Genomic DNA, 24,864 nt, shown 5'->3' with positions numbered 1-24,864 from the left:
TGGAGGCATCACGCTTGCTGAAGCACGAGAAAGCAGCCCAGCTCCAGGACCCCAAAGCGACTCAAACGGATGCAAACTTTGAAGCTGGAGGCCTGGGGCGGACCAGGAGTCCATCCCAGGGCTGGGCGGGGGCTCAGGCCCCGCCCCGCGCTGGCCCCGCCTCTCCGGCTGAGGCCCACCCAAGCACTGCTCTCGCCCTCCCTAGGCCCCTCCCCACACTAGCCCCGCCCCTCCCTGACTAAGGACCCGCTTGCTTGCGCAATTTCCTGCCGACCCGGAAGCAGATTTCGCGAGCGGAGGTCCCACTCTGGTAAGCGAGCTCTGGTCTCTGTAGTTGAGACCCGCACGTCGCGTCCCCTTTCCCGCTCGGTCCTGCACGCCCGGCCCGGGGACCCTGCGGACGTCACGGGCCCCGCCCGCGGGGAGACCGCCGCGGCCGGGTCCGCGTCCGTTTCCGGTTAGAGTCGCCCGGAGGCCGTGCCCGCCGGCCTTTCTCCTCCGGGCTCTCGGCTGCGGCCCCGCCCCGCGTCAGGGCCCCGCTCGGGACGGGGCTTCTCGGCCCCTCGCCCCGCTCGGCCTCAGGGCAGCCCCTGCACGCCGCGCCCTCCCCGGCCCTGGAGTCTGCAGACCCAGCCCTCCCCCGAGGCCCCTCCCCATCCCGTCCTCCTGCGGCGGTCCCTGCGGCCCCCGGGGCTCCCCTTCGCTCACCGCCTCCGGGAGGCCCCGGGCTGGTGGGGGTCCGCCCCTGCCCTGCGACCCTGTGTTCGCTGCCCCGATCCCAGCCGCCGCCGGCGCCCGCAGGGTGTGTTCACGTTCCAGCCCCACTGGAGAGTGCGCTCCTGCGACCCGAGGGCGGCTGTGTTCCGTCCCTGCGGGTGTCGGGGTGTGGCGGGGGATGCGGAGAAAAGACAGAACGAGGAGACCGAAGAAGTAAGGAGAGTGAGGGCTTAGAAAGGGTAAATAGGGAATAGGAGGTGGTGTGTGCAGTGGACTTGGTAAGAGGCAATAAAAGTGGAAAAGAAAGTGACCTGGGCGAGAAGCACTGGGATACATGAAAATAGACAAAAAGAGATGAACAAGCGTAGAATAGATGAGGGGACTTTGACCAAGAGTCACAGTTGGGGCAATAGACGGGTAGACTCCAAATGCATTAGGTGCTTTTTTAAATTTCCAAATTACTTTCGCTTTTAAATTTATTGTGTCAAATTCAGATTATGAGGCCTCAAAGCTTTTCTTGTCTTTATTATATACTGAAAGTATTCTTTAGTGCTTCGTGAGGAATTTTACACTATTTCAGTGTGCTGTTGGTAGGGAAGTTGGTGATTTTTGTTTTAACAGTCAAAACCAAGTTTAAACAGGTAGTCTAATACTCAACAGCTTCCTTTTTTCTCTTACTTGATCTTTTAATAGTCTATGGGCTAAAGTTTCAACTAAGCATGTGATCTCTTCAGATTCCCTTTGTCCTTTTTGGCAAATGTTGAAGGATGGGCTGAATTGTCCTGGAACTTTGTTCTAACAGATATCATCTGTTCATGATGAACACATTCTCCAGAGCTGTCTCTATAGCTGACCTTTTGTGTTTTCCAGTGCTGATAATTAGGTCTTCTTAATGTTATATTTTTTGTTGTATTAATGTGATGTTCTGGAAAAGATAAATGCTTTCAGTTAATATGATTAAAACCATGAAAGAGAAGTTGCTCTTGCTCAGAATGAAATATGGTCTGGAATCTTTAGAGGCAGGGATGAGAGGTGTAAGCCTTTCCACTATCCAGTCCAGGCCACCCCATGCCTGTGAGGCTAGTGATGGTTACTCTCTACCGGCCTCCCCTGTTCACATCTCTGCCTGCCCCAGGATACACACACAGTGTCACAAGGCAGCTGGGTAGGGAAAAGACCAAGACTTCTTAAACTAAACACAGACCGAAGATCTCTCTCCAACGAGGAAGTGGTGCTTGGTTCTGGGAAGACAGCTTGGCGGAGGAAGGGCAATGCAGTTTGGGTGTTAAGGAATGGCAGAGAGCCAGGGAAGCTTCAGAATAGGAGAAAATGTGAGCTCTCGCCATCCTCACCTGTTGTTCTTGTGCTCAGCCGGGTACTAGAAGAGGCTGCGAGGATTGTGAATTGAAAGGGAAAGTCACATCGCCTCCCGTACCCGTAGCTGCCACATGACATGTGGGCTTCACCAAGGTGGAAGGGTGTTATGAAACAAAGGGCAGACAAACTCATCTGTTGATCTCTGTGCAGGACTTTATTGTCCCTGTTCCAATGGTTCAGTAGACAGCAGAGAACCATCTTTTCCACATGTTGAATTCCTCCCCACGTGTGTGATTCTGGCAAAGGGAGGTGATAAGTTATTCAAACACCTGAATGGCACATTCTCAACACTCAGCAGTGCCTTCTCAAGACTAATCTTGCCTGAGAGAGACACTCAGAGGAGGAGTCAGGAATGGCTCTTTCTCTGGAAAAAGTCATATTATCTGTCCTCTACTTCCTGAAATGCTGTTTTTAGGACCTTCTAATCTCTGACTCTTAAGTATCCTGTGTAACACATTTCCTCACTCACCAGTGGCCATCCCTCACTCCTCTCCCATCTCCAGACCGATTCTGTCTCACTGTGAACCAGTGACAGAGAACTTGTGAAGTGGCTCGATCTGGGGAATCGTCCTAAGAAGTTCTTTATGCTCAGACATTGGTTAGAGACAAGGACTAGGCACTGTGGTGTCAGTGAGGTTTGCCAGTAGGGATTGCAAAGGGACCAGATCCCGATGTACTGTCAGCTCTCTGCAGGCCAGGATTAAAGACACTGCACACGTTAGTAGTGAGTTAATGTCGGGAATACTTGAAAGACACTGGAGAAGAATATCAATAAGGGGAAAATGGTTTTATCTGATTGTATAATGCATTTGAAGCTTAACAAAGTGGATCTGTGTTTTTGTCCTCAAACTATTAACGATTTGCAGTGGAAGGGAGAGGTTAGAAACTGATAGCTGTGACAAATTAAGGTGGCATTTCATCCACATGACAGAGTGTGTTTTGTTCTGTAATCATTGATTAAAAATGGAATCAACCTAAATGTCTAACAGTAGGAGGACTTTAAAATTGTTAACAGCACATCCATCCCAAGCAGACCTTGGTGTTCCTGGATTGGTAAAGAATCGACTTCTCTGCAGACATCTGAGGTTTCCTCCATTTTGGGTAAGTTGGGATTTAATTGCTGAGTCAAGGGATAGCGTATTTCATATTGTAAAAGATTCTGGCAAGATACCCCCCCGACAACTGCCAAGAAGTCCTCGTCCGCCAACAACTCATGAGTTTCCCCCTACTTTAACCAGGATTTCATTATGTATGTGTATATATTTGTAAATTTGAATAAGATGACAATTCTTTGTTTTTATTTGCATTTCACTAATTACTTTTTGAGACCGAATACATTTTATTCTTTATAGACATATGTACGTAAAATGAATTTTTCTACTTGACTCTTTTTTTTTTTGAGGAAGATTAGCCCTGAGCTAACATCCGCTGCCAATCCTCCCCTTTTTGCTGAGGAAGAGTGGCTCTTAGCTAACATCTGTGCCCACCTTCCTCAGCTTTATATGTGGGGCGCCTGCCACAGCATGGCTTGCCAAACAGTGTGCAGATCCATACCCGGGATCTGAATCGGTGAACCACGGGCCGCCGAAGCAGAACGTGCAAACTTAACTGCTCTTCACTGGCCCGGCCCCTACTTGACTCATTTTTGATGTGTACTTCGATAATATTTTATATTTTCTAGTTTAATCATACACGCATACACACACACACACACACACACAGGCACACTTTGTTCTTTTCATGTTTATGTGGTGAAACCACAATCCTTCTTTCATGTTCTTTGCTTTTTGGTTTTCCTTTGGAAGGCGTCACCTGTTTCATGTTATAAAATAGTATTTTTCATTCAGTCCTAATGTTATATTGTTTAATATTTTTGTTTTAAAATTTAATTTGTATTATTTTAAAATTTCAAATAACATAGATTCGCAAGTAATTTGACCTATCTCCATTTTTTTCTTTTCACAATTATTTTGGCTATATCCTCACTGCAAATGAAAATTGAGACAAAACTGACTTTTAGCATAGTTCTCATTTTTTGTGTGAAGTACTGCATGTGACTTAAATTTGGGTTGCACCAAATTTCTGCAGTCACTGGGGTTTTCCTGTCACCATGTCCTCTAATCTTAAGATTTAGGCTTGGCAGGCTTTATTTATGTCATTTTTATGTCCTAAAACGTTTTAAAATGTCTTTACATGGGTCTGCAAATTTATTTTAAAAGGACTCATAATATTTTGCTCTTGTAGGTAGAGAGTGATTTTTGTGTGTTTGCTTCATTTTTAAATTATTGATAAACAGGAAGTATTGATATCAGTATATTATGAATAGATTTGTCCACTTCTTAAAATATTCTTATTAGGTATGAGAGTTAAAATGGGTCCTCCTATTTTTTTGAGTTTGAAATTGTATCTTCTGAGAATAACTACACTTCTAGCTCTCACTCCATTTTTATATTTCCTCTCTTTCCTTGGTCCTGACTCAGGCATCCTGTGCAGTAGTGAATGGCAGCAGCCCTGGCCAGCCCCCTTTTCTCAGGCTGACCTTCAGTGGAACTGCTTTGTTTACTGCTGAATATGTTTCTTGAGATTTTCTTGATTAACAAGAATTTACCACTATTTGACATGAATTTTAAAGATTTACATTTATTTTTTAAGATCAAATATTTTCCCAAAGGTCTGCTGATGTGATCTAATTTTTTTAAATTATTGTGTGAAAGTAATAGGTTTCCTAGTATTGAATCATTCTTTCATTATTGCAGTACACTCCACTTGACAGTGTTGCATAATGCTTCAACATGTTGAGCAAACTCTCACAAATCCGTTTTAGAGATAGACTCTGATCTATAGTTCATATATTAAAATTGGTTAATCGGATTGTTATTATTGATCTTATTTGTGAGTGAATATTTGTATTTTCTTGGAAATTAATCTATTTATCCTACATATACAAATTAATGAGAATAGAATTCTTCCCATTTTTATTACATTTTAAATTATTGCTTTTAAATGAATACATGGTCTGTTTTAATTGCCAGTGTTATTTTTTTCATGAATCCTTTTTAATTCCTTGATTTTAGCATCAAAACTTTTATGGATTTCTGTCAAATCTGTTTTTTCATTTTATTCTTTAACAATTTATTTAATCTTATTATTCTTTTAACTTTTGTTAATATCTGCTTTATTTGTGAAAATTTGAAAAGTCCAAAGACTTATGCCTGTTTTTTCTTGGTTTGTAAATGTTTTTAAAGTCACTGAAAATTTTGGCCTTAACTCTCACCCAGAGGCTTGTAACTTGGAGCAGTTCTTGGTGCAAACCTCTCCATCTCCTCCAGCACAGCTGGGTGCAATTAACTATCAGTGTATTCAACTAATCAGGAAATACTGTTTCCACTATTGGAACTTTCTTACCTCTTCTTTCTCTCAACCGCTATTACCTAGCACTGATTTCTACAATACTTCCTGCTTCTGTTTCTTTATGATAATCATTAAATAAATTAGACATCAGACAGGCCTTCTTTACACCTTGCCCAGCCAAACATAAAGTTTCGTTCTCTGTTAACATGTCTTTAGGTTTATATAGTAACACGTATTGTAAATTAATAGTTACTTGCTTATTAGATTTTAAGTGAATTAAGGAGAGGAAATATAATGTTTTTTTCTTAACTGTATGCCTAGTCCTTAGCACTAAGTCTAACTCTTAATCAGTGCTCAATAATATCTGAGAAATTTTTAAAAATTGTTTTGTTTATACTTTTCTTTTCCTCTCATATCCTTCCACCTCTCCCATCACAGTTTCATTACCAACACCCTATGCCAAAAAAAATCATCTAATTCTTAAAATTCATCAAACCTTTCTTAATTCCTTCATTCCAACCTTCAGCAAAAGGCTCATTTATAAACATGAATCTGTTTCTATCACTTTCTTGCTTTCAATTCTCTCGTGGATTCCCACTAGCTTTAGAAGAAGGACCAATCCAATTATAATGACCTTTGGGCCCTGAAATCTACTTGCCTGCCATCCCATCCAGTTCATCCCATCACTCAGCTCCCTTCCAATGTGTTCTCACTTGCTGGGGCACAGCATATTCTGTGATGTGTTCATGATATTATACGGGTTCCCTTGTCTGAAAAAAAAAAATCTCTCTGAACTTATTTCCCTTCTGCAAAGCTTTCTAAGACTTTAGCCAGCTGAAGTTTTAAGGTATCAGATAAATTATGCATGCATTTGAAGAGAGCTTTCCCACCTCCACAAAAGAAATATTTTAGTATACATACACAGCACTCTTGTCATGATTTAAGTAGTCTTCTAAAGTAGACTTTTTACTCCACAAGGGCAGATGATCTCTCTCTGCTTTACTCATCAGTATAGTTCCACTCCCTGATACAGACTTGACCTGAAATATATATTCATTTATGGCAAAAGATCATCACTTGCCTGAAGAGTGTTGCAGCAAATAGGCTGAAAAGACATAGAACTTCACAGAGATATGTGAAAATCAAATTGTTGATGTAGTTTACTACAAAAATAATACATTCTAAACCTTTTTTTACTGTCAGAAAAGTATAACTTTAAAAAAGAAAATGACAAAGTATTCCTTATGGGATCAAATGCCTACACCTGAAATGAAAATATATTGCTTGATTTTTCTTCAGAAATAATATATCCTTCTATAAAGAAATGTCTTAAGATTTTTGAATGTTTCATTTCCTTTTAACGTCAGTTTAAAAAATATCCAATTTAGAGAGAGAAAGTAGAATGTTGCTTGCCAGGGGATTGGGGAAGGGAGGAATGGGGAGTTGTTTAATGGTTACAGAGTTTCAGTAATTTTTTTGTTTTTCTAAAAAAATTTATTGGAGTCATAATGGTTTATAACATTGTGAAATTTCAGGTGTACATTATTTATCAGTATTCTGTATAGACTGCATTGTGCCTACCACCAATAGTCTAATTTTTATCTGCCACCATATATATGTGCCCCATTAATCCTTTTGTCTTCCCAACAACCCCCTTCCCCTGTGGTAACCACTAATCTGTTCTCTTTGTCCATGTGTTTATTTTCCACATATGAGTGAAATCATGCAGTGTTTGTCTTTCTCAGTCTGGTTTATTTCACTTAATACCCTCAAGGGCCATCCATGTTCAGGCAAATGGCACAATTTTGTCTTTTTTTATGGCTGAGTAATATTCCGTTGTATATATATACCACATGTTCTTTATCCATTCATCAGTTTATGAGCATTTGGGTTGCTTCCACATCTTGGCTATTGTAAATAATGCTGCAAGGAACATAGGGGAGCATAAATCTCTTTGAATTGTTGCTTTCAAGTTCTTTGGATAAATACCCAGTAGTGGGACAGCAGGATTGTATGGTTTTTAATTTTAATTAAAATTTTTTTAAAAAATTTAATCTTTTGAAAAGTATCCATCCTGTTTTCCATAGTGACTGCACCAGTTTGCATTCCCACCAACAGTCTGTGAAGGTTGCCTTTTCTCCACGTCCTCTGCAACATTTGTTATTTTTTGTCTTGGTAATTGTAGCCATTCTAACAGGTGTAAGGTGATATCTCATTGTAGTTTTGATTTGCATTTCCCTAATGATTAGTGATGTTGAAAATCTTTTCATGTGCCTATTGGCCACCTGTATATCTTCTTTGGAAAAATGTCTGTTCATATCCTCTGCCCATTTTTGGGTCGGGTTGTTTTTTTGTTCTTTATATATTTTGGAGATTAACCCCTTGTCAGATATATGATTTTCAAATACTTTTTCACAGTTGGTAGTCTTTTTCATTTTGTTCATAGTTTCCTTTCCTTGCAGAAGCTCTTTAGTCTGATGTAGTCCCATTTGTTTATTTTTTCTGTTGTTCCCATGCCCCAGTAGACACGGTATTTGAAAAGATGCTGCTAAGACCAATGTCAAAGAGTGTACTGCCTATATTTTCTTCTAGGAGTTTTATGGTTTCAAGCCTCACCTTCAAGTCTTTAATCCATTTTGAGTTAATTTTTGTATATAGTGTAAGATAATGCTCTACTTTCATTCTTTTAAAGTGGCTGTCCAGTTTTCCCAACACCATTTATTGAAGAGATTTTCCTTTCTCCAGTGTATGTTCTTGGCTCCTTTGTGGGAAATTTGTTGTCCGTAGACGTGTGGTTTTATTTCTGGGCTTTCACTTCTGTTCCATTGATCTGTGTGCCTGTTTTTGTGACAGTATCTTGCTCTTTTGATTAATATAGCCTTGTAGAATATTGCAAAGTCAATTGTGATTGTGATGCCTCCAGCTTTGTTCTCTCTTCTTAGGATTGCCTTTGCTATTTGGGGTCTTTAGTTAAGTTCCATATAAATTTTAGGATGCTTTGCTCTATTTCCATGAAAAATGTCATTGGGATTCTGATTGGGATTGCAGTGAGTCTCTAGATTGCTTTGGGTAGTGTGGATGTTTTAACTATGCTTATTCTTCCCATCCATGTGCAAGGAATATCTTTCCATTTCTTTATGTCATTTTCAGTAATGTCTTACAGTTTTCACTGTATAGATCTTTCACCTCCTTGGTTAAATTTATTCTTAGATATTTTATTCTTTTTGTTGCTATTGTAATTCGGATTGTATTCTTGAGTTCTCTTTCTGCTAGATCAAAATGTGACTGATTTTTGTAAGTAGGTTTAGTACCCTGCAACTTTGCTGCAGCTGTTGATTATTTGTAATAGTTTTCTGTGGATTCTTTAGGGTTTTCTATATATAGAATCATGTCATCTGCAAACAGTGAGAGTTTTACTTCTTCCTTTCCAATTTAGTTACCTTTTGTTTCTTTTTCTTGCCTAAATGCTCTTGCCAAAACCTCCAGTACTGTGTTGAGTAAGAGAGGCAAGAGTGGGCATGCTTGTCTTGTTCCTGTTCTCAGAGGGATGGCTCTCAGTTTTTCACCATTGAGTATGATGTTGGCTATGGGTTTGTCATAAATGGCCTTTATTAGGTTGAGGTACTTTCCTTTTATACCTATTTTATTGAGAGTTTTTATCATACTGGATGTTGGATCTTGTCAAATGCTTTCTCTGCATCTATTGAGATGATCATGTGATTTTTATTCCTCATTTTGTTAATGTGGTATATCACATTGGTTGATTTATGGATGTTGAACCATCCCTGTGTCCCTGCTATAAATCCCATTTGATCATGGTGTATGATCCTTTTAATGTATTGCTGTATATGGTTTGCCAAAAAATAGCTTAGGATTTTTGCATCTATGTTCATGAGTGATGTTGGCTTGTAATTTTCCTTCTTTGTGTTGTCCTTGTCTGGTTTTGGGATCAGGGTAATGTTGGCCTCATAGAATGAGTTAGGAGGTGTTCTATATTTTTCACTTTTGTGGAATAATTTGAGAAGGATAGGTATTAAATCTTCTTTGAATATTTGGTAGAATTCTCCTGAGAAGCCATCTGGTCCTGGACTTTTGTTTTCTGGGAGGTTTTTGGTTACTTGTTTCAATCTCTTTGCTTGTGTTTGGTCTATTCAGATTTTCTATTTCTTGTTTCAATTTTGGGAGGTTGTATGAGTCTAAGAATTTATCCATTTCTTCTAGGTTATCCAATTTGTTGGCATATAGTTTTCCGTAGTATTCTCTTATAATTCTTTTGTACTTCTGTGGTATCCATTGTAATTTCTCCTCTTTCATTTCTAATTTTATTGATTTTCATCTTCTCTCTTTTTTTCTTAGTCTGGCTAAAGGCTTCTCAATTTTATCTTCTCAGAGAACCAGCTCTTAGTTTCATTGATCCTTTCTACTGTTTTTCTGGTTTCTATTTCTCTTATTTCTGCTCTAATTTTTATTATTTCCCTCTTTCTGCTGACTTTGGCTTTGTTTGTTCTTGTTTTTCTAGTTCTCTTAGGTGTGGTTTACAATTACCTACTTGGGATTTTTCCTGATTGTTGAGGCGGGCCTGTATTGCTATGAATTTTCCTCTTAGAAGTGCTTTTGCTGCATCCCATGACAGTTGGTATGATGTGTTTTCATTTTCATTTATCTCCAGAAGTCTTTTTATTTCTTCATTGATCCAATCATTGTTCAGTAGTATGTTGTTTAGTCTCCACATATTTGTGAGTTTCCCAGCTTTTTTCTTGAAGTTGATTTGTAATTTTATAGCACTATGGTCGGAAAAGATGCTTGATATGATTTCAGTCTTTTTAAATTTATTGAGGCTTGCCTTGTTTCCCAGCATATGATCTATCTTTGAGAATGTTCCATGTGCACTTGAGAAGAATGTACATTCTGCTGTTTGGGAATGGTATGTTCCATATATATGTTCTATCTATTATGACTGTCTGGTCTAGTTTTTCATTATTGTTGACTTTCTGTCTGGATGATCTATCCATTGATGTAAGTAGGGTGTTTGAGGTCCCCTACTATTATTGTGTCGCTGTTAATTTCTCCCTTTAGGTCTGTTAATAGTTACTTTATGTTCTTTGCTACCCCTGTGTTAGGTGCATATATAGTCATAAGTGTTATGTCCTCTTGGTGGAATGTCCCTTTTATCATTATATACTGCCCCTCTTTGTCTCTCATTTGTCTTTTTTATCTTGAAATGTGCTTTGTCTGATATAAGTATGGCAACACCTGCTTTCTTTTGCTTGCCATTTGCTTGGAGTATCGTCTTACATCCTTTCACTCTGAGCCTCTGTTTGTCTTTAGAGCTGAGATGTGTTTCCCGGAGGCAGCATGCTGGGTCTTGTTTTTGAATCCATCCAGGCACTGTGTGTCTTTTGATTGGAGAATTCGATCCATTTAAATTTAGAGTGATTATGGATGTATGAGAGCTTAATGCTGCCATTTTATCTCTTGTTTTCCGATTGTTCTATATTTCCATTGTTTCTCTTCTTGTGTATTTCTTACTGCCATTTCAGTTTGGTGATATTCTATGATGCTTTTCTCTTTATCATCTGTGGTTCTGCTCTGATTTTTTGTTTAGTGGTTACCATGAGGTTTGTATAAAAGATTTCATAGATGAGATAGTCCATTTTCTGATAGCTTGTTATCTCCAGTAGCCTAAGCATGTTCCATCTATTTCCTCTTCCCTGTCTAAGTTATTGTTGTCACAAATTACTCCATTTTGTGTTGTGAGTTTGTGATTAAAATAAAATGTTTATAGTTAGTTTTGGTGCTTTTCTTCCCTTTATCTTTAATGTTATAATTAAATGTTTGCTAACCTCTTCTGATAGAGAGATGCAATTTTCTGATTTTGTCTATTTATCTCCTTGCTCAAGGCTTTATGAACCTTTCCCTTTTTGTTTCAGATATGAGGGCATTCTTTTTTTTCGTTTTTTCTTTTTTGGTGAGGGTTATTGGCCCTGAGCTAACATCTGTTGCCAATCTTCCTCCTTTTGCTTGAGGAAGATTTTATCACCAAGCTAAGATCTGTGACAATCTTCTTCTATTTTGTATGTAGGATGTCACCACACCATGGCACAATGAGGTCTGTGACTGGGATCCAAACCCATGAACCCTGGGCCACAAAAGCGGAGTGTGTGAACTCAACCACTATGCCACTGGGCCAGCCTCTGAGAGCATTCTTGATAATTTCTTGTATTGGGGGGTCTTGTGGTGATGAACTCCCTCAGCTTTTGTTTATCTGGGAAAGTTTTTATTTCTCCATCATGTCTGAAGGATAATTTCACTGGATAGAGTATTCTTGGCTGGAAGTTTTAATCCTTCAGCCTTTTGAATATATCATTCTGCTCTCTCCTAGCCTGTAACATTTCTGCTGAGAAATCCACTGAAAGCCTGATAGGGGTTCCTTTGTAGATTATTCTCTTCGGCATTGCTGCTTTTAATAGTTCTTCTTTGTCATTGACTTTTGTAGTTTTACTAATATATGTCTTGAAGAAGGTCTTTTTGTATCAATGTAAAAATGGGAGTTCTGTTAGCTTCGTTTACTTGTAATTTCCATTACTTCCCCCAGATTTATGAAGTTCTCAGCTATTATTTCTTTGAACCAGTTCTCTGTTCCTTTCTCCCTCTGGAATACCTATAATCCTTATATTGCATTTTCTGGTTGGGTCAGATATTTGTCAGAGAATTTCTTAATTTTTGTTTTAGTCTTAGTTCTCTCTCCTCCTCCACCTGAAGCATTTCTATGTTTCTGTCCTGTGAATTACTAATTCTGTTCTCCATAATGTTGGCTCTGGTTTTTAAGATTTCTAGATTGCTTTTTATTTCATTCATTGTGCTCTTCATCTCTGGTGTTTGTGTTTGGGTTTTGTTTCTTTTTTAGAATTTCAGTCTTTTTTGTGAAGAATTTCTACTGCTCATTAATTTTATTCTGAGTTCATTGAACTGTCTTTCTGAGTTTTCTTGTAACTTGTTGAGTTTCTTTATAACTATTTTGAATTCTTTGTCATTTAGATTGTAAATTTTTGTGACTTCAGGGTTGGTTTCTATCCTGTCACTTTCCTTCTGATCTGAAGTGTAATGTATTTCTTCATGGTGTTTGATGAAGTGGACCATTGTGGGCACATAGTCTTAGCATTTGGTCACAGATTCCACCTGCCACCACTGGGAGGTGCAGCAGGAGCTGTGAGTTTTGAATCTGCCACACCCACTGGAGGTTGTGCCAGTATGGCTCATCTCTGTTTGCCTGCTGGCGGCTGCTGCTTAGCGGGTCCCACACACAGGCAGTGGCCCTCTGGTGCAGATCCACTGCCCTGGCAAACCACCCAAGCTAGTGTGCCAGGTGGGAGGAGAGGGATGCGTTTGCACATGTGAGCCTGCACTGCACTCACTGGTGGCCTGCCTGGGCTGCTTGGCTTGCTGGGGGCACCCATGTGGTGGCTGAGCTGCCTCAGTGTGGAGCAGTCCTGCGGGCTGGGGTGCAACTCTGAAAGTGAAAGCCTTCCCGCAGAGGCCTTCCTGTTTCCCCATGTCCCCTCAGAGTTGCATGCCAGCTGCTGTGTGAGGTCCCTCGCCCTAGATCACTGCTGCTGGGAAGGGGGAGGAGATCTGCTCATTTCCTTCCACTGCTTCCTGGGAATCCAGGACCCCCACCTTCAGACCTTATGGCTGCGTGGCTCTCTCAGACATCCTCTTGTGCTGTGTGGCTGTCCTCTGTGGATTAATGAATGTCATTTTGGTTGTGTCTTAGCGGGGAGAGACTAAAGGAACAGCTCACTCCACCATGATGATGTTACTCTCCCCAGAGTTTCAGTTTTACAAGATGAAAAGAGTTCTGGAGATGGATGTTGGTGATGGCTGCACAACATTCTGAATGTAGTTAATACGTCTGACCTGTACACTTAGAGATGGTTAGGATACTAAGTTTTATGTTATGTGTATTCTACCACAGGAAAAAACTGCTATTTATAGTAAATACTGAAATTGATCATTTATTTTAGAACTGTGTAACACTTTGAAGAATGTAGAGTTTTGCAGTTCTTAGGATATCAGCTAAATCTGACTTGAAGAGACCTACAATGGATGCGCTTTCTTTTGCTTGGTGGTAAAACTGCACCTTCTGGAATCCTGAAAAATATTTTTCTTGAATATAAATCTATTGTGCACAAATATTTAATAGAGTCACACTGATGCCCACAGCCTGAGAATATGTTCATAGATTACAAATCCTGTTACAAATCAAGACTAGGATAGGTTCTCTTGCTGCAGATTCTCTCCAGTACTGACCAGAACAACCAAAATCCGTAAAACAGTCAAGTCTCTGGAAAAAGGTGTGAAGGTTGCTTTGTAGACTTTTAGACAAAGTGCAGAATTAAAGGATATAATTTGTTGTTCTTAACTTCATCTATTTGATTTACCTAATGAGAAGGAAAATATTTCCTTAAAGAGCCATTTCTTGACATATTTATCTTCATTGGAACCCACATTAATCAGATTTGTCCTTTGGATTAAGACACTGGTGAGGTTATCAGCTGCATTAAAAGAGCTTACCATCAAAATGATGCATTTTCTACAGAGACAAAAAAGCTTGGAACTCTGGAATGTTGTGGCAGTGTCCTCAATAAGTATTTGACTTCACTGGGTTTTCCACCTGTTTAGGTTCTCGTGAGCACTGGAGATCATTCTCAACAGGAGAGGTAGACCTCCTTTGTGTTGTAAATACATTTTTGTGAAGGGAAACATTAACTTTGGCAGGAGTTCAATGAAGGGATCTCTGAGGAATTGACATTTAAACCAAGATTGAAGGAAATAAGTATGGGGTGGAAAATTGTGTTTGGATTTGGGTGGAAATTAGGGATGGCAACAGTGAACAGTGTAGAAGTGACAGCAATGCTACATTGTGTTTATGATGTTCTGAGAGAGCAAACAATGTCAACTCTTGGATGTCTGATGGAGGCATTAAAAAGATTAGAGACTAAAGAGTAGTATTGGGGGGAGTGAGAGGTAATGTGCTGAGATATATTTCATTTCAAGTGCATGTTAGTTTGCAAATAGAGATGAGAGCTCAGAAACGAAATTCAGACATGAATTTTGTCAATTTCAATTTAGAAACAATAATGGAAGAATTAAAGCAACTGAATGGATGTGTGAGCAAGCTGAGGCATACCAGTGTACGGAAGTGAGGAAGGCTGGAGTGGGATGGAGTCTTGAGATGTTCCAACAATGTTATTTGAGAAACTTCTGACAAGTGATAAGGAGTTGGAATAACAAGATTAATTTGAAGACAACAGTAGACTGAGATCTCAGAAGAATGTAGGAAAAAGTACGTTTTCCAGAAGAGGTCATGTTGCACTTACTCTTTTGTTCCCAGTTAAAGCCTGAGGTACACACGTTGGATTTGTTTGTGCAGGTATCATTGGTGATCACATCGTGTTGAGTGGGACGTTAGGATACAGCAACTGCACCTTCAGGTTTTAGTTCAATTGTAAAGTTGGGAGCAAGAGGGAAGGAATTGAAGAGGAAGTGAGTTCGGAGGAGGTTTTAGTTTCAAGATTGAAGAGATTTAATGAGTTTAAATGATGAAAGGTTGCACTCTGATGAGAGGAGAGGTTGCTAGCAAAGGATATACTTTTTAATCAATAATATAAAGTTCTCAACAAAACAAGAGGAAGTAGTTCACTTGGAGACATTGGGCTTAGCTGTGAGTAGAGATGAGTCCTCAGTTTTACAGGAGAAAAGGAGTAATTAAAAGATGTAAATGCAGGAATATTTGTACATTTTATGATGTTAGACTGAGGTAGTTTGTCAAGTTATATGATTCATCTACTTAGTAGGAAACATCTCATCTTTTGAAAGTGAAGGGAGAAGTAAGAATGTATGAGTTCAAAGGCATGGAGAACGTTTGAAATATTTATGGAGCATGGAAGATTGATTAGTTAATAAGACATATAGTGGGGTTGCCAGATATATTTTAGTGCCAGTCACTGAGATGTGACTCCAGGTTTAGAGGACGGTCAATATCCTAGTCCTGTGCAGTCAGATGCAATCACAGAACAGGGAGATATTTAAAGTCACCTTCTATTGGGGTCTTGATCAGCAGATGTGGTAAGTAATCAGAAGGACATAAAATAATGTTTGTCTTGGTAAATATCTATTGAAATGAGAACTGAATTAAACAGGGCAGCAAAAATGAGGGGGGTTGAAGGCTGCTGTTCAGGAATTGGGGTAATGCAGTTGTTCCTGGGTGGTAGAGAACATGGGCATGGGGAGTAATTTTGTGGAAAAGCATGAAAGAGAATAGGTTGTAAAAACAGGGTATGGCTTCTGTTTATTAGAATTTCTATTCCAGGTAAAAACTAGATGTGGTGTGTAACCCTTAAAGAATTTGAGCTTAGGAGGCAGGCAGAGGAAAATGGAAATTATACCTGTGTCACTTTCTAGCATGTGCTTATATGTACGTATATGCTTATATACATGTAATTTTGTGCCATTACTTAAGTTTTCTGAATCTCTGATCATGTTATTTATTAAACTAATAAGTGAACCATAATCAATAGAGTTATTTTGAGGCATAAGTAAGCAAATGTATCTAAATCTCCAAGCACAGAGTCACATTTAGTAAAACTGTTGCTTTCTTTTCTTGATGTCAGTTATCAATGGGTGAGTTAAGCCTCCTTCTCTTTATCACTCATTATCATCATTTGTCCACGTAATATACCTAATTATTTTTGATGTTTTATGGGAGGGTTTTCACTTTATAAATGCTTTCAGAGACGCACACACAATGCAATAATGAAATTCAGGGAAGCCGCAGCTAATGATGATTGGTAAAGGGCAGAATTTCAGCTACCACTTTTCTAAAATATCGGATGGAGGAACTAAGTTTTCTTCTAAAATCCCTTAATTCTGTCATTTCTGAGCCTAGTGCCCTATGAGGATTATTGGACATGATACTAGTACTGTAACCATATACTCCTGCTATTTTCTGATGCAGGAGATTTTAAGGACTAAATTTGCAAGATGGGTGCCATCAATTCCACCAAATGGAATAAGTCACAGAATTGATTAACCCTGTCATAAAATATATTCTTAATTCTCTTGGTTCGTAACCAAATCAATGCAGAACAAATCTAAAAGTCAGTGTTGATGGAGTGATATTGCTGGAAACCCCACTTGGAAGAGACAGAATGATTCAGGAGAAGTGTGCCCAGGGGGCCAGGGGCAGGAAGGAGTGGGAATGGATTAAGGCACCAGAGGGCTGGGATGGAGTGGGAGAAACTGCTAGTGTACAACCCAATATTAATTAAAGCTGAGGAATTCCACACTGGTTACTGGAGATGGAAACACATGTAGCATGAGTCAGGGATTCCTGTTTTGGAATGAGGAGGCAGTTGAACACTTCTGAACACTGTGGGTTAATTAGCATACAGAACTCACTGGTTTTCACATTCTTCTCTCTAAATTGAAGGTGTTTTCTTTACTAGCAACAATAGTCATAGCCTTCTTAATTTTGGCTCTGATAGAGAACTCTCCCCCTATTTCTCTTAGAGTCCACTGCATGTTTCTGTGGGTTGGGCTGGGGGATACTTCCACGTGAAGGAATGGGGCTTCATCACAAGTGGGTCTGGACATTGTCAACAACTAGACTCATGGCTTCTTTCTCCTTCCTCAGCTTTACCTCCTGTTGCTTGGACTGTGTGTGAGTGAAAACCCAGAAGACATTTGGCAGCTGAGCTAGTGACAATGGAATCACAAGTGCGTAGGGAATTACTCTTTCTACTGAAATTGCATCTCTATTGCCAGGATATGGGCTATTTGTCCTACGGGTGGTCATGTTCTGCATTCATTCACGAGATTTTTCAAGGATCTGAGCTTCAGTTAAGTTTCCTCAGAACTCTGGAATGGTCATGTTGGGTCAAGGACTCATCAAGTGGTAATCTCCTTCCCAACATTAGACTAAGATATTGCAGCGTCTATTAATGCTGTGTGTTCAAGATGAGAAGAGAAAGTTTTCTTTTTCTTATCCAGTCCATGGCCTAGTTGGCAAAAAGAATTCACTCATTAACCATTGTATTGACTGTAATGGGTTTAGGATTGAGGTGAATGCAGGTGATAAAGATGAGTAGGGAGGCAGATATTTCCACAGGTGAGCTCAGTTAATCCAGTATCACAGGTGCTGGGGGAGTACTGATGAGTGTAAAGAAGAAGGAATGGAGAAGTCAATGAGGAGTCATTCATTCATTTTTTCCAATTTTAGATCTCTTAGAGTTTTGAGACAATATGTTTGTGCTCTTTTAAAACTTCTAAAAAAGAAAACTGAAATTCTCATTATTACCCATGTCCCAAATCAAGAATTGTCTCTCTCTGTAATTTTCCTTTTGTTCGAGTTTGATAACAGAAACAATGTATAGGAAGTATTGTTTCCTTAATTTTGGCTGTGATTCAGGAGAAGGAGTATAGGAGGTAGAGTAAAACTTAAGGTCCTGTGAAAATTTTTTATGAATTCCAGGGGACAGAACAATCAAGTGGCTTTAGCTATGCTTGAAGAGAGAGAGATGAAGGAACAAAAGGGACAATGATAACTGATAGTTGGAAGTCCCAGAAAAATTGAGAAAAGGAGGCCTCAGAGAGACCTTCCTGTCAAAATAATTCTGTCCTTCAGGACAGAAGTCTCAGAGCCTCTGGCTTCTGCTGCTAAACCATTTATCCTTATACTTTATAGTGAACCTCCTTGTCCCAAGTGCTGTATGAATTCACTTGTGCAGAATTCTGGACATTGTTTCAATATTCTCTGCCATTTATTGGATAATAAACCTAGAAGTTGTATTTAAGAAAGTTTTGCTAGATACTTAGCCCTTTACAAATTAGCTCGTTGGATCTTTCAGAATTCATAACAGGGCCAGTAAACCATTTCATTGATATGGAAACTGAGATCATAAGGGGAAATAATCTAACCATAGTCATGATTAAAAAGTGGCAGATCATGGGTACTGCATCTCTTGTGATGAGTCTATAGATTTACTTGAAATTAGTGGAGAAAAATGTCTTAGTTAAAATTTTCAAGTAAAAGTTTTATAGTCATGATCTGGAAGTCATAGTTACAAATTTATTGGGAAATCTCCAAGTTATGTTATATCACACTTCATGTACTCTCTCTATATAATGAAGTTTTATGTCTTTAGAGTGTATATCTCTGTGGGTATATGTGAAAGTCACATGTCCAGGTCAGCACTGAGAATGATGTGACTGGACCCAAAATGTTGTTGAGCTTCCTGTATACTTATCTACCACTTCCTTGCTACTGTCACCTGTACCATCCTGCCCTGCAGATTGTCAGAGATGGTCCTGTCTGAAACAATGTCTATAATATTTTAGGAATCAGTGACCTTCGAGGATGTAGCTGTAGTCTTCACGCAAGAAGAGTGGGCTCTGCTGGACACATCCCAGAGAAAACTGTTCAGAGATGTGATGCTGGAGAACATCAGTCATCTGGTCTCAATTGGTGAGTCTCTTACTATTTATCATGTATGTGTGTATTTATTCATTCAACAAGTATGTAAAAAAGCTTTCCCATTCCTCCAGACTCTACCTTGATTCTTTCATAACTCTCACAACTACCTTACAGCAATTTCCTTTACTTTTTATGTATATTTAGTTTGTCATTGCACTAGAATGTAATCTTCCTGACGCGATTTCATATCTTTCATGCTACTCAATCTTCAACACTCAAACAGTGGTGGGATCTCATTATTTTTGAATGAGTAAGTAAATGTATTGATTTTTTTTAATAATTATTTTCCTGCAGACACTATGGTTAGATTAGACCGCAGTATTAAAAATAACAGACATATTGGAGCCAGCCTGTGGCATAGTGGTTAAGTTCGGCACACTCTGCTTTGGCAGCCCAGATTCATGCATTTGGATCCCGGGCACAGACCTATACCACTTGTCAGCTATGCTTTGGTGGCAACCCACATATAAAGTGGAGGAAGATTGGCACAGATGTTAGCTCAGGGCTAATCTTCTTCAGCAAATAAAAAATAAAAATAACAGACCTATTGTTTACCACATAAAACCTAGCTTTTTCTGGTGGCATTTGTATTTACTTGATTCTTTTTGGATATAATATTCAAACACTGTGAAAACTTTTATTTTCTCACTGAATGAAAATATTGAAGATTCTGCAGTCTGTTTTTGAACTTGAGCATCAGCATCAGCAATGATAGGTCCTTAATGTCTTTGGAAACAAGTTCAAGAGGTATCCTTTTGCTGGTAAAGGACTATCCATGTTTTCAACATACCCTTCCATGGGCCGACCTTCAAAGGTTATCTTATTCTTCCTCATTAGTTGGTTCGGTATTGATGATCATGCACTGTTATGAGCATGGAACTCAAAATCCACTTATCTTTTTCCTACAAACAGGCAGTCAGTTCTACAAATCAGATGTTATTTCCCATTTGGAGCAAGGAGAGCAGCTTTCAAGAGAAGGGATATGTTTTCTGCAAGGCCAGAGTCCAGGTGAGCTCCAAGAAGCTGTACTTCAGTAGGAGGAGGAGCCTGGCCAGTAAGTGAGTAGGCCCTAAGAATGATCAAATGAAGATATCTAAATTTAGTGACATTTCTTTAAATGTAGACAATGTCATAGGGGAAAAATTCTTCAGATGTTGTCATTATACCTTATTAGATATACATTAGATATCAATTCCTATGCAAGTGTCTTTCTGTCATTGTCTTTGGCTTTAGGGAAGGTGATACTCATGTACTTATTGGAGTTAAACATTCACAAAATGGCCCTTTTCATGGATCTATTCTATGAAGATTTTCCCTCTTTTCCTCCTCAATGTGCCATCCTTATTTTATTTTTCTCCTATTTCAGAACTGAAAATGTCAATTGTTGATGTCCTGTAATGTGTTTCTTCTCCTTTGAGTATTCCTCTACTTGATGTTCCCATCTATCTGTCAGTATTTTAAACATACTCAAATGGACATTGGGTTTCTTCAATATGTTAATCCCCCCAATGCCACTCTACCAATTTATTTTTCTCTAATCATTTCAGACTGGGAAGGTGATCTTAAAAAACAAGAAGTGATATGCATGCAACATATCTGCAAGAAGGACACATCCTTAATCAGTGCAATGGTAAGCTTCATGGGCGTGAACGTGTTCTTCCAAATGAAGACCTGGGAATTGAAAGAGTTAGGAATTTGGCACAATTATCTGACTGTAATTAAATGTGAGATCAAGAGTTCTCAAAGCAGAAAGCTTAGTTGGGTGTTAGGGAAGAAATTAACCTGAAGTCTTATAAACAGACAATTACATAATCATGGCTTATATGCCTAATTTTTGAAACATAATAATGTGTTAATTTGAGATGTTACAAAAGAGGAAATCTCTATGCTTGCAGGAGAGTAGTACCTCATGTTTATGTAACTAATAGAGGAATAATTTTGACTGGAGTCTGTCACTGAATGATTACTCTAGAATTCGTATGTAGAGAAATTAATGCAGGAATGAATAAGTGTGACCAAATCTTTAACAGTCTCTTATTTCCTTTGAAAAACCAGAGTTCTCACACTCAAGAGGATTCTTTTGAATGTAGTGATTTGGGAGAAAATTTTACTGCAATTTTAACATTGACTCAATGTGTGATGCCTCCAATGGGAAAGAAACCCTATATCAGCCAAGAATTTGGAAAAGCCATCAGTTACTTGTCATCGTTTAATCAACTTAAGCAAATTCACACTAGAAGTAAATCATATGAATGTCATCAACATGAGAATGCTTTTATTCAAGGCTCTGCCCTTAGACAACACAATAATCCTCAAACTGAAGAGAAGACATTTGAATGTCATGTATGTGGGAAAGCCTTCAGTAAAAGTTCTAACCTCAGACGACATGAGATGATTCACACTGGAGTGAAACCACACGGATGTCATCTATGTGGAAAAGCCTTCACTCATTGTTCTGACCTTAGAAAACACGAGAGAATTCACACTGGAGAGAAATCATATGGATGTCATCTGTGCGGGAAAGCCTTCAGTAAAAGTTATAACCTGAGGAGACACGAGATAATTCACACCAGAGAGAAACCACATGAATGTCATCTCTGTGGGAAAACCTTCACTCACTGTTCTGACCTTAACAAACATGAGAGAACTCACTTTGGAGAGAAACCATATGAATGTCATCTATGTGGGAAGACATTCAGTAAAACGTCTTATCTTAGACAACATGAGAGAACTCACAATGGAGAGAAACCATATGAATGTCATCTATGTGGGAAGGCCTTCACTCATTGTTCTCACCTTAAAAAACACGAGAGAACTCACACTGGAGAGAAACCATATGAATGTCATCTATGTGGAAAAGCTTTCACTGAATCTTCTGTTCTTAGACGACATGAGAGAACTCACACTGGAGAGAAACCATATGAATGTCATCTGTGTTGGAAAGCCTTCACTGATTCTTCTGTCCTTAAACGACATAAGAGAACTCACACTGGAGAGAAACCATATGAATGTCACCTGTGTGGGAAAGCCTTCAATCACTCTTCTGTCCTTAGACGACATGAGAGAACTCACACTGGTGAAAAACCATATGAATGCAATATATGTGGTAAAGCCTTCAATAGAAGTTATAACTTTAGACTGCATAAGAGAATTCACACTGGAGAGAAACCATATAAATGTTGTCTGTGTGGGAAAGCCTTCAGTAAATATTTTAACCTTAGACAACATGAGAGAACACACACTGTTAAGGTAATAAATATGCAAGAGTCACTACCCGTAGCTTCAAACTATAAACACTCTTGAGGACTCACACACATTGATGAAACACTATGTTTGTAATCAGTGTAGAAGATCCTTTATTAATCCTTGTTACTTCACTCAGCTGAAGTTAATTCAAAGTGGAGAGAATTCATAGGTATGTCATCTATGTGACAAAACCTTTAGACAGTGGACTGACGTGGGAGACAGTATATGACCTGGGAGAACTAACTGTAAATGAATGAATGTGGAAGAATCTTCATCCACAGCTCTGAAACAAAATGGAGCAATCACATCAGAGAAATGCTATGTATGTAATCAATGTAGAAATACCTTCATTTATAATTTGTCTTCTAAATAAATAAGTAAACTGCACAGGAAAGAAAATCTAGATTTTTAATCACTGTGCACTCTCCATTTAGCACCACTCTTGGCATACACAAGAAAATTCGGTGTCAAGTAACTGCTGAAACAAGAAATAAGTCAAAAAAAGTTGTTACTATGAGGATGATAGAATTTTGTTGCCAAAGGGCTTTGTGCAACAAGAACAAACTAGGACATGAAGAATATCGAAGATATTTGGAGTATCATTTTCAGAATGCCTAACATATTTACACTAATTTATGAAATGACCAAGTACTGCCCCTCCTAGTGACAGGCAAAGCCAGGAGAGCAGAAGGAAGCCAAGAGAATCTGTTCTTGCCCATCTTCCCCTGTCACAATAGCCATGAATCCACACGTCACCAACTGGGAATGAGACCCTTGAGTCCCAGCCCTTCTCACACACAAATGCAGAAGGCAAGGAGAAAAAAAGTGGAGCTTCTCCTCTGCCAGGATAACAAGAGGCTTGGTCCTTGGTACTCAGTTGAACGTGACTGATGTCCCTGTTTCACAAGTGTCAAAACTAAGAAAATAGATGCATATAATTAACAGCCCATGTTTTTCTGAGGGAATATGCGATACCCTTCCCACTTTATTTCTGTGCTTTTGTTTGAATTTATATTATTGATATGTCTTCAAATGGACTAATTTTGTTTTCTACATGTAAAGTCTATTAAACTCATCTGTTAACATCACCCACAGACCATAGTTTCCCAAACCCAGCAGTATTGAATTTCTCCATCTCTTCATGTTTCTTTTCATTTCCTCTATTTTATGTAATATAATAATTACTATACATTCCTTTTCTCCTAACTCCAGTCTAAAGATATATGTGGGTTTATTCATCATGTGTCTTTTTTCTTATTTTTCTATCTCCTTTCCAGCTTCTTTGTAAAGATCTGTTGTGTTTTTTTTTTTTTTTTCAATTTTTGTTAGACATTGTCTAAGAAAAAGGAAGAGACTGAGGTTGAGGTGGTTTTACCCAGAGAGGTTGACTGTTCTCTCTCTTAGGTAGATAGAGTGAAGACATCACTTTTTCCACTAGGAATTGAAAGACACTCAGGCTAGGTTGCAGCCTTGATTTCAGTCAGTCTGACCTTCATTCCTTTCAGGTCATTCTTCTGAATTTATTACAGGCATCTTCCAAAGTACCGTAAACTGAGAAGGTATTACACTGACTTTCTTGTTCTGTCCCCACCTAATAACCTATGGGGAAAAGCAGCCTGGTATTGGAGGTTCTCTATATTTCAATCAGCCCACCCCAGTCCACATGTCCATATGTTCATCTGCTTGTTTTTATTCTTGAGTAGTGTCTTTTTGCCTGTTATTTTCAGATTTTGGAAGCAATTTCCCCAGCTGTGGAAATCAGATGATCTCACCTCTCCTAACAAGGACTCTCCCTTTCTGGAATCTTAGTTCTTGTAGTCCTCTCTAGTTCCACAACTCTCTAAGTTTAAAACAATACACTTTTAAAGTGAATCTTTATTTTCTATTTCCTGTCTTGGCTCTACTTACACACATTACCTGGAAGCAGAAATCCCAATATTTTGCTTGAACAAATTTCCAGCTTATTTCTCCTCAGTCCAGAAAGGCTATCTATTTTTTCTGGGACTATCCTCCCATGGTGTTAATTTTCAAATGCTTCAGGAGAAAAACCAGTATGGACGTGGTACTCACATTGTTGGGCTTCCTGTTTCTCACAGATTGTATCTCAAGTTCTGTCAGAACAGGCTGCACTCCAGTGCCTTTAAACAGTTAGGTATTTTATTAAGATTTTATTGTTGATATTGGTTGGTCAGTCCAATGAAAGCTACTCAGTCATGGAAGAAATGAAAATATTTTACCCTGAGATATTTTAAACCAAAGAATGATTCATCTCTTATTTTAACATATAAAATATTTAAACCAGAACTTTGAAAATACTACTGACTATTCATATAGGAAAAATTCTCCACAATTGACAGCTTGTAATTACATTAAAACCTTGATGCATCCTCATGGGAAACTGGTTTAATGATCTCCACTTTCCTAATTTAATTTTTGGTGTTGCTTTTGTATCAAACACCCATATGCAGATCTTTTGTTTTCACCTCTTCTACCTTATGGCACCATAAGAACCAGCTCTTCTGGGCTCTGATGAAGGTCAGCACACGTTTTGTTCCTGTTCCATGTGCTCCCCACCACCCCCTAGTCTTGGGTTTCCATGTTCATGTCAAAGTGTGACATGTCCCATTATCAAAGCACAA

At 38.9% G+C, this 24,864-nt stretch overlaps 1 protein-coding gene across 14 annotated transcripts; it reads left to right on the top strand.

Moving 5' to 3' along the window:
* Nucleotides 1-241: 241 nt before the first annotated feature.
* Nucleotides 242-23,431, top strand: ZNF596 (zinc finger protein 596). Of its 14 annotated transcripts, none has more exons than XM_070598451.1 (7): nucleotides 259-310; nucleotides 3,110-3,195; nucleotides 17,141-17,223; nucleotides 18,844-18,970; nucleotides 19,892-19,987; nucleotides 20,527-20,609; nucleotides 21,035-23,431. In XM_070598451.1, exons 3-7 carry the CDS (start codon nucleotides 17,212-17,214, stop codon nucleotides 22,280-22,282), a joined length of 1,566 nt encoding a protein of 521 aa, XP_070454552.1. In that variant the 5' UTR covers nucleotides 259-310; nucleotides 3,110-3,195; nucleotides 17,141-17,211; the 3' UTR covers nucleotides 22,283-23,431. The 14 variants fall into 14 exon arrangements, with proteins under 14 accessions (XP_070454551.1, XP_070454561.1, XP_070454557.1 ...); XM_070598461.1 differs by having other exon boundaries at nucleotides 269-310; nucleotides 21,010-23,313; XM_070598452.1 differs by having other exon boundaries at nucleotides 296-930.
* Nucleotides 23,432-24,864: the final 1,433 nt, after the last annotated feature.

The sequence above is a fragment of the Equus przewalskii genome, chromosome 28 (genome assembly GCF_037783145.1).
Source record: "Equus przewalskii isolate Varuska chromosome 28, EquPr2, whole genome shotgun sequence".
NCBI classification, from domain to species: domain Eukaryota; kingdom Metazoa; phylum Chordata; class Mammalia; order Perissodactyla; family Equidae; genus Equus; species Equus przewalskii.
Note: the sequence above shows the minus strand (reverse complement) of the source record. Positions and strands in the feature narration are given on the sequence as shown.